This window comes from Ailuropoda melanoleuca, chromosome 18 (genome assembly GCF_002007445.2).
Source record: "Ailuropoda melanoleuca isolate Jingjing chromosome 18, ASM200744v2, whole genome shotgun sequence".
NCBI classification, from domain to species: domain Eukaryota; kingdom Metazoa; phylum Chordata; class Mammalia; order Carnivora; family Ursidae; genus Ailuropoda; species Ailuropoda melanoleuca.
Genome location: NC_048235.1, coordinates 32,371,695 through 32,384,780, shown reverse-complemented (window position 1 = coordinate 32,384,780; position 13,086 = coordinate 32,371,695). Strand labels below are relative to the sequence as shown.

Below are 13,086 nucleotides of genomic sequence, written 5' to 3'. Positions count from 1 at the left end.
TCAACGTAAGGTTTTGTAAGGGAAAAAATAATAAACCTAACAGTCAAGTGCTTTGACATTAAAAGTAAGACAACAGTATGGAAAAAGCAAGAAAAAGCTGGTTCTTTGATAAATTCAATAAACTGAAAAATCTCTAGCAGGACTGACAAAGTTAAGAAGAGAGAAGAGGGCAATCATTGATGTGCAAAACAAAACACTACTGTAGTCATTAAAAGGATAATAAGGACCTTGACAAAATTATACCCCTAAATTCCACACCTGAGATGGAATGGACCAATTCCTTAAAAACCACAAACCACCAGAACAATACATATGAAACAGATAAACAAGATATTCCTATAACTATTAAATAAACTTAATTGGAAATTAAAAATCTCTCCCCCACACACATAAATCCCCAGTGACTTCACAGAAGTATCTTACCAAGTATCTTAAAAATTACCATGTACTTTACACAACTTCTTCCAGAAAATAGAAGAGAAGGTAATACTGCCCGATTTAATTTATTAGTCTAATACAAAAATTAGGCAAAGTCCATACAAAAAAAGAAGGCCACAGACTCACAGACCAATATTTCTCATGAACTTTGAGAACAGCAACAACAACAAAAATTATCAGCAAATAAACCCAGTCATGAATAAAAAGAATTATATAGCAGGACCAAGTTGTAGCTTTTCTAGATATGCAATAATGTTTTCAGTATTTGAATGTCAAACGGTGCAGACCATCATATCAACAGGCTGAAAAAGATTTATGTGATCTTATCAACTGAGGCAGAAAAAGCATTTGATAAAATTAAACACACACACTTTGATGTAAAAAAAATCTTAGCAAACTAGAAATGGAGAATGCCCTCAACTTTATAAAGATTATGTTTAAAAACAACCCTACAACTATCTTTAAGATTGGGAACAAGTGAAGGTGTCTGCCCTTGCTATTGCGATCCAACACTGTATTGGAAGTTGTAGCAAGCACAGATAGGCAAAGCAGAGAATAAAAGCACAAAAAATTGAAAATAAAAAAAAAGAAAAATGTTCATATTTGTAAATGACAAGCCCATGTAGAAAATCTCAAAGACTCTACCAAAAAAAAAAAAATGAAAAAAAATCATCATAGAATTAATATGTAACTTCAACAAGTTTGCAAACCATGAGATTAAGACAAAATGCATTTCTACATAATAACAAGCATATAAAAACTGAAATTAAAATTCAATACTATTTACAATTGCATCAAAGAAAATGAAATAGTTTGGTGCAAGCCTAAAAAAATATGTACAGAATTCAAATGCTAAAATTACAAAATGCTAATAAAAGACATGTAAAGAAAGACCAAACAATTGGAGAGACTCACTGAATTCATGGATTGGAAGACTCAACATACTGAAGATGTCACTTGCCCCAAACTGATGTATAGGTTTGACATAATGTCTATCACAACCCTAGCAAGTTTGTTTGTATGCGTAGAGCAGTTTAGTTTAAAATTTATATGAAAAAGCAAAATATCTAGAATAGTCTAAAAATCTTGAAAAATAAGAATAAAGTGGGAGGTATCACTGTAGTTTACATAAATGCTTAATATGCAGGTAAATTAAAGAAGACAGCATGATAGTGGCAGAAGTACAGACACATAAAAGGATAGAACGGAATGAAGAACCCACAAATATATCCCCAAAAATATGTCCCACTGACTTTCTGACAAAGATGCAAGAGCAAGTCAATGCAGAACAGCCTTTTCTATCAGTGATATTGAAACAAATACATATCCTCAGTCAAAAGAATGAAACTGGATTCAAAACTCACACCTTATACAAAGCTATATCAAAGTGAACATACAATTAATATAAATAAAACTATAAAATTTTTAGGGAAACAATCTTTAAGAACTAAAGATATATGGAGTTCTTAGGTTTGATAACTAAACCACCATTCATAAAAGGGAAAGTTGATAACCCTCATCAAAATTAAAAACTTCTCATCAATGAGACACCTTATGAACAGGATGAAAAGATAAATTACAGACTGGAAATAAATACTGGCAAATCACATATCTGGCAAGACTTGTATTTAGAATATATAAATTGCTCAAAAATCAACATTAAAAAGCTAACCAATACGATTAGAAAATGGGTAAAAGATATTAAAAGACATTTCACAGAAGATGACAAGCACATGAAAATACATTCAACATCGCTGGTCATTAGGAAAATACAAATCAAAATTACATAAGAAAATCACTACACATCTATCACATTGGCTAAAATTTTTAAAAATTGTGATAATACCAAGTGGTGGCAAAAATGCAGTCCTTATTTCTCATACATTGGCAGTGGAAATATGAAATGGTAGAGCTACTCAGAAAAACAGTTTAGTAATAAAACAAACAGGGTTGCTGGAGGGGAAGTTGGTGGGAGGGGGATGGGGTAACTGGATGATGGGTACTAAGGAGGGCACTTGATGTGATGAGCACCAGGTTTTATATGCAACTGATGAACCAATAAATTCTACTCCTGAAACTAATAATGCAGTATATGTTAACTAAATTGAATTTAAATAAAAATTTTTAAAAAATAAATAAACTCATACTTACCATATGACCTGGCAATCCTATTCCTGGACATGCACTCCAGAGAAATAAAAAATTACATCCACACAACAAACTGCATGTGAATGTTCATAGAAACATTTATTTTTAATAGCTAAATTGGAAACGACCATTATATCTCTCAATAGGTAAAGTGTGAAAACATCTAAACCTGGTATGGGAATGCAGTTGTTTAGAAATTCAATTTCTTAAATAGATTTCAAGTGATTGAGATTTTCTGTTATTTCTCCCCTCAATTTTGATAAGTTGCCCTTCTCAGGAAAGTTGTCCATTTCATCTAAATTACCAGATCTATTAACACAAGGTTTTCATAATACTTCAAAATATCATTTTATGTTCTGTATCATGTCTCCCTTCATCCCTAATATTGATGGAAATTGTTATTGTCCTAGGTCAGTCTTACTAGGGGTTATTAATGTCAATTAGTCCTTTTAAAGAACTAAATTCTGGGCTTTAATTTTTTCTATTCTTTTTCCTTGTTCTATCTCATTGATTTCTAATCTTATCTGCATTATTCCTTTCCTCTACTATGTTTTAACCCTTTATAGGGTATTGCATTTTGTATTGGAAGGCAATTAATTTAATGGAAACTTCCTTAATCCTCTTGTTGCTGAGTGTTAGGCATTGGGGTAGGGAACAGAGGTGATAAGATTTTTTTTTATTATAATAATATTATTTTATTATATTATGTTAGTCACCATACAGTATATCCCTGGTTTTTGATGTAAAGTTCTATGAGGTGATAAGATTATCTCTTACCCTAGAGCTTGATCCTTCCTCCTAAGGGTTAGCCTTTCTGGTTTCAGCTGAATGTCTGGGGTTTTAGCAAAGTCACTCTACTCTGCCTAGGCTGAAAATCCAACATCTCCCTACACTGTGTGATAGTATTACCTCCATTTTACACTCTGTTCTTGAGCAGAGTCTTAGCACACAGGCAGCCTAATCTTTAGTCAAGGGCATAAGGACAACTCCCCTCCCTGCAAAAAAATCATACATCTGATAGCCCGCTCTTCCCTGGTCCTGTGTCACGCCAGTTCCAGTTGCTTCAGTAGCTCTCAACTTGCAAACACTTCAAGTTCAGTTTGGTTCCAACTCCCTATGCTATGGTTAAGACTATCCTCAGTCAGAAGGGCCAAGTTCAAAGTGATTCACCTTCTGCAATTTTTTTTTTCTCTCAGAGGAAAAAAAATCCTGACCTGACTATTGTCAAACATCTCCAAACATGTGTCTCATGTATTTTGCTCTACTTTCTACTTGCAGGTGGTGACAAAGACAATGCTGTACTAGTTACTTTGTTTTTAATTTCATTATCTCTCAATTGCAATATAGCAATAGAATCGGAGCCTTCACTTGCATTTACTTCTTTCCCATCTCTGCTCACAAAAGAAATATCTCACAGACTAAAGTTAACTTTCTCACACACTTAATAATTTCTTGACTCCAGGGCGCCGGGTGGCTCAGTTGGGTAAGAGTCTGCCTTCAGCTCAGGTCGTGATCTCAGGGTCCTGGGATCGAGTCCCACATTGGGCTCCCTCTGCCCTGCTCATGATCTCTCTTTCAAATAAATAAATAAATACATCTTTAAACAAATTTCTTGACTCCTATCTGCATTTTGGGATACAATGCAAACTTCTGTGTTTCACATGCGAACTATTTAGATTCTTTCTATAAGGTCTTTCCACAAAGTAATTTCCACCACTTTCTCCACTGCTCAGGTCCTATGACATCTCAATTAAAATGACTCTGTATTTAGGGGCCTCTTATTCTTAGCTCTTTAACCCACTTTCTTTCTCTCTCAGACCCCTGCTAATGCTTCTGGTAGTTTAAATAACCTTTTTGGATAAGAGATTCCGGAGCTCCAAATTTGAAAATTAGTTGTTCTGTTCAAACTGCTTTCATAGTGACTGCCGCATTATATTTGGGCTTCTGATCTGTTTGCCCAATAATTCTGGGTGGTAGATAGCATCCTTTTTCTTCCTGCCAATGGCACCTTAATGATACAGAAAACGTAAATCTACAGAGCATAAAAGGAAAATTTACCTTTATAAATGAAGAATCTGGATACAATGTTCCTGTTTTGTTGTATGCATACACCAGGAAATGAGGGTCTAAAAATGACCTAATTCAACCAAAGCAATGACACTTCATTGTAATAGTAACATTAACAAAAAACAGAATCATGACATTAAAATTCGCTTTCAATTTTACAAACTCAAATATTCAAAAATTAAATGGACTCATCTCTCCACTATCTCATTTGCTTTCTGATAGCATATTTTGTGTAAGAAAAAATACTAAGCAGTATAACCGATAGCAGTAGGGACACCAAAATGAAATAAATTTATATATGCTAGAAACCAGGACTTCTGGATTCCCATAGCAAAGTTTTCTTTTAGATTCAACAATCAATAAATCTCATAGGAAAATATTTATTAATTTGTTAACATTTCCTAACAAGTAGCCATAGATTAATAAACAAAAAATATGTCCTTTTCCAATTAGTTTTCATGAAATTATACTGTGGTGAGAACAACCCCCAAACTCTCAATGCCTCAAAACAACAATGAATGTTCTTCCCAAGTTTACTGCAGGTTCAGCTCCACACTGCCTTCCTTCTGGAACCTGGGAAAAGACATACCTCCTACTACTTGGAACATGCCTTTCTTATAGCAGAAGGAGAAAAGAAATTGTAGCAGCATACAATAGTTCTAAAGCCTTCATTTAGAAGCAGGAGGCTAGTGCTTTGCTCAAATTTCATAAGCTAAATGAATTCTATAGACAAGTCTCATATACATGATACCAAAGTGTAATCTTCTCACAGAGAAGATTGTGCTTATTACAGAACAATCTGACAACAGTATCTAGTGCCGAGAGACCAGGCTTTCTCAAGGAATCCAAACACTAAGGGACAGTCCAAGGCCAGAATCAGAGAGGACCTAGAGCATTCATGGAGGGTGCACATTCACCACTACTTCTCTTTCCAGACCTGCTTCATCTTCTCTCATTCCTGACAACTCTTCCTTTTCCTCGATTCAAATAACAAAGCTAGAGATCTTCCCAGACAAAACAAAACTGGTGTATAACAGCTCATATTCCACCTACATTCAAGGGCAAATGCCAAATGGCCTGTGTAGCTTTAGGTGCAAGCACCTGGAACATGAATTCTAGCACAAGGGCAGAGCCACATTTTAATAACCGAGCATGTCAATGGAGGTGGTGGAAATGGGGATCCAGAAGCATCCACAGGAAAAGGAAATTCAACAGATTTCTGACAAGCATAATTAAAAGGATAAAACTTTAGTTTGCAAGTTCATTCGTCCTGGATCCTCAAAAGTCTACTTTTCCTTCTACACAAAACAACAAAAAATCTGCCTTAATCAGTGAATTAATAAAAATACACATGACCATTCACTGGAAAACAACATCCAATATAAGGAAAATGAACAACAAAAGGGCAGAAGGCAAAACATAAAAGCAAGTTCCTAATGAAGTTGAATGAAGAATTTGGTTAAAGAAAATAATCATTATTTCAAAAAAAGTTTAAAAAGTTAGTAAGCTTTCAGAGTAGATCATTTTTTTTTTTAAAGATTTTTTTATTTATTTATTCGACAGAGATAGAGACAGCCAGAGAGAGAGGGAACACAAGCAGGGGGAGTGGGAGAGGAAGAAGCAGGCTCATAGCAGAGGAGCCTGATGTGGGTCGATCCCATAACGCCGGGATCACGCCCTGAGCCGAAGGCAGACGCTTAACCGCTGTGCCACCCAGGCGCCCCCAGAGTAGATCATTTTAAGAAGAAAAAAGAAGACACTCTGAAACTCAAATGATGACAGATGAAAATAAATAATTCAATAAATGTGTCAGAGAATTTGTTTGCCAAGAACAGAAATAGAGTCCTAGCCAATAAAGAGAACATATTTTGCTAGTAAAAAACACAGCCAAATAAAGATTTAAAAATAGTTGGAGGAAAAACTACAATATAGAGGGCAGATCCATACAACCCAATATGAAAACACAGATTTCCATAAATTTTTGAAAAATGTGCAGTGATTTAAAACTAAAATGAGAAATTCAGGCATTTATATGTCAGGGGGGATTAATGAAACACCACATATGCATGCATGTGTACTCATATGTACACAAAACATACTGGAAAACTGATGTAAGGTTAACTATATCATGTTATAAAAATTAATAGCAAAGGAATAGGACTCACAAATTCTACACACTGCCAAGATATTATTCAATTATGAGAACACAAAGGACATTTGCAGATATGCACAGACCCAGAAAACATACCATCTGCATATTCTATCTGAAGAAAACAATGTGAAAGTATACTAAATAAACAATAACCTGAGTCAGCATAAAATTGCAATTAAAAAAACTGTGATAAAACTTGGGAAATGCAATAAAGTTGTAAAATACCGAATGCCTCAGATTTACATCTTAGATATAAAATAAATTTTAATACTATAGGAATATCATAATACAAATTCAGAATATGAGAGACACGAGAAAAATCTGAAAACCAATAAAAATAATGAATATAATGATTACACGAAAATTTCATTTTTATAGCAATGAATCCCACAAACATGGGGGAGGAGGTAAGAAACCAATAGGCTAGGTAGCATATGTGTAACATCTAGGACAGATAAAGGGTTAACATCTACAGTAAACAAAAATTCCCACAATCTGATTGTGGAGAAAAAATTTAAAAAGATTAGCCACAGATTGAAAATAACTCAAAATAAATGATTAAAACTAAAAACCCAAAGAAAAAACAAGACATAGGGAAAGAAATTCAATTACTATAGTCAGTGAACATTTGAAAAGGTACTCTTAAACAACAATTAAAGCATATTGAAAGCCTTATTTAAAGTAGAACAAAGGGGGGCCTGGGTGGCTCAGTCTGTTAAGCATCTGCCTCCAGTTCAGGTCATGATCCCAGGGTCCTGGCACTGAGCCCCACGTGGGTTTTCCTGCTCAGCAGGGAGCCTGTTTCTCCCTCTCCCTCTGATGCTCCCCCCACAAATAAATAAATAAATAAATAAATAAATAAAATCTTTTTAAAAAATAAAGGAGAATAGAGCATTAACATATATTAAAATACAATACCATTTCTTATCCATTAATTAACAAAAATAAATAAGTGAAGATACTAATTTTGTTGAGAATATAGAGAAAATAAATGTTTTTGAATGATTGATGTGAATGAAAACTGGTATAAACCCTCAAGTAAAATTGGGAAGTATATAGCACTCTGGAGAGTTGCATCATTTATAACCTGTCAATTTCACTGGTGACCAGGATATCCACAATACACCTTTTCTTGCTATAAATATGGGTAAATAAATAATAAATGAGATATTTATTTGATAGTTACATATGTATTTAAAATATATGAACTTTGCGCATATCAATATGAATGAACCTCAAAAAATAATACTACACAAAATGTTGCACGAAAAGCACAACCCCATAACCAGAACCTAATAAATATCTGCTCACACTGCTGGGTCGTGAGTGAGTATCAGTAGTAGTTTTGCTAATGGTGGCCAGGCTTGCTCAATGGTCTGGGATTCATTCACTCATTGAGCTGAATGTTGAATGATTCATTCATTCATCTGGATTCTGGATTCATTCATTCAGCTGAATGTTGGCTGATCTAGGGATGATTAGGGTACCTTGGCAGTGCTCCACCTGTCTCTATCTTTCAGGAAGCTAGCCAAAGCATATACTCATGACGATGGCTGAGAAACAAGATGGAGAGCAGGAAAGAAGGAGAGATTTTTCAAACCTGTGTTTGAATCAAATCAGCTAACATCTTTTTGGCCAAAGTAAGTCACAAGACATAGAATGGGCTACATGATTTGCAAGACCCATGATGGAATGAAAATATGAGGGGTTTTGTTTTGTTTTTTCCCCAGAAGTACTAAGAATCTCATGGCAACAACATACAGGGCATTTCTAACCATGGGACCCTGAGAGACCACATATCCATGAAGCTGGTCTTCCATAAATAAACTCAGATCCAAGAGCTGGGGAGTAGGGAGGCTGGGGAAGATGTATATTTTCCACCTCTTGATGACAGGAACTCAAAGTTATAAGGCGAAGAGTGAAGATACAGGGAGAAGTAAAGAATTGGGGTCACTTTAGTAGTCCACCATATTAAGATAAATAAATTATATAGAGGAGTATTGTGTCATTTATGTCTATTTGAGGCAATACTCAAAACATGATTCTTATTAATCTCTAGGGATACAGATGAATGAAGAAACAATATGACAGAAGAGTATGTGTCAGTATCATAACTGATTAGTACTGGGGAGTGAAAGAACTGAATATGCCTGGGCATGGGAATAATAGATTTCACTGTTACCTACAATGTAAACATTTAGAAAAATATATAAAGAAAATGTTTACATATGTGTCACTCATGGTGAGAAACTAATTGTTTATATAATTCTCTGAATTTTCCTTTTTAATTTTTAATCAAAAGAAAAAAGTCAATATAAAATTTTTGAGACTAATATAAATTATGCACTCTGGGTGATAATGATGTGTCAATGTAGGATCATCAATTATAACAAATGTATCACACTTGTGGGCTATGTTGATAACAGGGGAGGCTCTACATGTGTGGGGGCAAGGGGCATACAGAAACTCTCTGTACCTTCCACTCAATTTTGCTGTTAACTTAAAACTGCTCTGAAAAATAAATATTAAATAGGAAATGAAAATGCAAATAGCTGATAATTGTTTAGAGAAATTATTTAGGGAAATATAAATTGACACAAAGACGCAATGTAATATTTTAGCACATCTTGCATACTTTTGAAAATCTAAACTGATTTCAGAAACTGGCAATATCTCTCAAAATCCTAATACAAAATGTGAGTAATAAAGAAGGTTGTTGTGAAAATTAAATCAGTTACTACATGCAAATTGCTTAGAAATATGCCTGACAAAGGGGTGTCTGGGTGGCTCAGTTGGTTAAGCAACCAACTCTTGATTTAGGCTCAGGTCATGATCTCAGGGTCATGAGATCAAGTGCCATGTTGGGCTTCAAGCTGGGTATGGAGCCTGCTTAAGATTATCTCTCTCCCTCTCCCTCTGTCGCTCTCTGCCACCCCCCACTTGTGTGCACACACACTCTCTCTCTCTAAACAGAAAAAGAAAGAAAGAAAGAAAGAAAGAAAGAAAGAAAGAAAGAAAGAAAGAAAAAGAAGAAAGAGAGAAAGAAAGAGAGAGAGAAAGAAAGAGAGAAAAAGGAAGGAAGGACAGAAGGAAGGAAGACAGATGCCTGGTACTTGGTATGTGCTCGATAAATGTCAGTTACTTTCGTTGTTATTGTTGTTATTATTATTATTCATACTTCTTGCTTCAGAAACCCATTTCTTGATATCAAGCCTACAAAACAAAATCTCTATTACATAAGGATATACATACAAGGATGTTTATTGCAGGACTCTATAGTGATAATTCCTGCAACTAACCTCATTATACATCAATATTACATACTTATGGAATGTTATCTATTAAAAATGAGTTAAAATATATACATAGAGCAAGAAAATGAACACCATTATTGAATAAGACCTGCTAGGGGCAAAACAGTATTTCCATTTGTGCAAAAACAAACTTTTTTGATTGGTTTCTATATGTTTTATCTAAGGGAAAGGTGAAATTTAGAATAGAAAATGGTGGGAAAATATACGCACAAGATTATTATTGGTTTTCTCAAAGAGCAAAAGTAAAAAATGGAAAATTTAAGAGATTATATATTATACCAAGATGAGAAAAAAAATGGTCTAATATCAAGTAAAATGCTTAAAGTCACATAAATATGTAAAACGACATGAAAATGAACAAAATTAAACATGTACAAATAAAATTATTCCCTTAATCAATGTTATTGTGGTTATATTTCAAGGAGTTACATAGAATGATTTTAATTTACCTAATATACGTTAATACTATGTCATTAAATTAGAACTTGGGTCCAATACTAGATTCAAAATCTCAAGATGAAGACTTGAAATCTGTCATAAATCACAATGATATAACATATTGAATAAATACGATAGTCAAGCTCTTGTTTAGGCTCAACGTAGGGTAGTTATGGTAAAAACCGAAGAAAAGAAAAAGTGTATGAAAAGAAAAATGGCCACTTACTGTTTTTCAAGATGGAAAGTATATATTTCCCTGTCAATTTTGATGGCATAAGTGACCTACAGCAAAGTATTCAGAGAGAAAGTAGTTAGTACTAAAATTCTTAATTCAAAAACTATAATTTCTTAAATGTAAGTACTCATTCATGTAAACAGATGGTATCACACACGTCTCAAAATTATATACACATGTATGTTCCTATCTTTCTTCAAACGTGGTATGTATGACAGAATTAATCATAATTCAATGTAAATAAAATCAAGGAGTCTAAATCTATTTCTAAACTAAAAGCATTAGTCATTAGAATTTATTATCATAATGAAATTTTAATTTAAAATGGTTACATTTAGATATGTTGAGTAATCTTTGAAGAAACTTGAATTTAATTATCTTTTTTCTATTTTCTGACTTCTAGCCCAAATAAATTGAAAATTAAAGAATACAGCACAGGTCCTGGGGAGCTAAGATGGCAGAGCAGTAGGAGGACCCCAGGCTTGCCTCATCCCTTGAACACAGACAGGTAACTCTCAAATCACTTTGAATACTCAAGAAATCATGCTGAGGACTGCACTAGAGAGAAGAGGCCACATTGTAGAAGGTACGAGGTGCGAAGACATGGTTTAGGAGAGAAAAGGACTGCAGATACTGCAGAGGGGCAGGAGCCCTGGTCACGGAGAGCCAAGAGAGAAGGAGGAGCACACAGGGGATAGCACTTCCCCAAAGCCATTGACTGGGCTGATATTCAGGAGGTTTTATGACCAGTGGAGCTCAAAGACTGGAGTTTTAAAGTTAGTGGTGTGGCAGGTGTGGAGCCCTGAGGGCGCTGCAGTGCTCCTGTGGACACAGAGGGCAGCCCAGGGACAGACAAAGTGATCTGAGGATCCCTGGGAGGCACTAGGAGAGAACACTCCCCCTTCTTGGAGTGCATCTGGGAGAGGCAGCATTGCCTCTCTGGGGACAAAAGAGCCAATGGGCACCATCACCCTCTCCCGCTCTTCAGCATCGGTGCCAAGACACCTGGTGAGGGAGCCTATCCTATCCTGGACACTGGCCCTTTGCTGCACTTTACCCCAAACTCTGTGCCCCTGTGCTTTGGTGTGACTGCCCTTCTGGGACGAACCTACATCAGTCCCAGGAGAGCGACAACCTGCCCCAGAGGACCAGCATGGGTCCACACCAGCCCAGGTCCTAAAGTTTGGAGTTTTAAAACTCAGCTGGCCTGCCCGGGATAGAGCCCAAGGTGCATTGTGCTGTCAGGCAGGCAGGAGGCAGATACAGACAGGGTAAAGGCAGCAATCTGAGGGATTCCTGGGACACAGGAGGGGAGATTGTTTGTTCTTCTGGGAAGAGTTCCTGGGGAGCAGCAAGTGTGAATTCCCCTCTCCAGGAATGAGAAAGGTGGCTGGTGCCACTTCTCTCTTGCCCCACAGCATAAACTAACTTCATAAGTAGCACACCATCAACACTGACTGCCTAAAGCTCTTACACCAAGTCCCATACTTCTTCCTTTGCAGGTGCTGCTTTTCTCAGGCAAGTGTACCTGAGAACTGGAACAGTGGGCCCCTCCCCAAGAAGACCAGCACAAACCCCTGTGATGAGGGAACAGAAGGCAAGCTGAAGACAAAGCAGAAGCTGACACCCTGCAACCCCTCCACCATGGGATGTATGCAACATTCCTCAGGCACTCCTGGACAAAGAAACAGTCCTTACTACCTACAGCCCATTGACACGTCCTTGAAACAGGCATGGTGACATTCCTCTAGGAACTCAGCTCAGTTAATACTTTGCTAAGGGCAAAAGGCAGTCCTGGCCTGATCCCCTCCCCTCCACCAAGATCCTATAAGTCTACTTTAATGTATAAAAATTCCTTTGGAAACTTCCTTTATCTCTAACCGCCCCCCCAAGATACGTGTTGGCAATCATCCCCCAAGCATATGGCCCACCGATATACATCTGAAGGGTCTCATGACTAAGGTTTTTATTAGATGGTAATAAATGACCCTTTCCCAACAGTAGCTAGCCCCCTCAAGGTCCTGGAGACCTTGCTTCCAAAATTCCTTAGAGACTTACGCTATCCCTAGGCCCCTCCCCACTTGAGTGTATAAAATAGGCCATTCCTCACAACCCTGGGGCAGCAGCTCTTTCTGCCCATGGGTCCTGTCCCCGTGCTTTAATAAACCACCATTTTGCACCAAAGATGTCTCAAGAATTCTTTCTTGGTCGTCGGCTCCGGACCCCACCCCACTGAACCTCACGTGTATTTCCCGACCTCATCACCTGCACACACCACAGTCTACTGACTATAG

General features: G+C 36.4%; 1 protein-coding gene across 1 annotated transcript in view; it reads right to left on the bottom strand.

Moving 5' to 3' along the window:
* The window catches only part of LOC100480836 (A disintegrin and metallopeptidase domain 3), a 127,847-nt gene that overhangs the window by 103,546 nt on the left and 11,215 nt on the right, over positions 1-13,086 (bottom strand). The window contains exons 3-4 of the mRNA XM_034647691.1: positions 10,784-10,839; positions 4,645-4,723 (exon numbers count right to left, since the gene is read on the bottom strand). Coding sequence (XP_034503582.1) covers positions 4,645-4,723; positions 10,784-10,839 — 135 coding nt within the window. The remainder of the gene's footprint in view (positions 1-4,644; positions 4,724-10,783; positions 10,840-13,086) is intronic.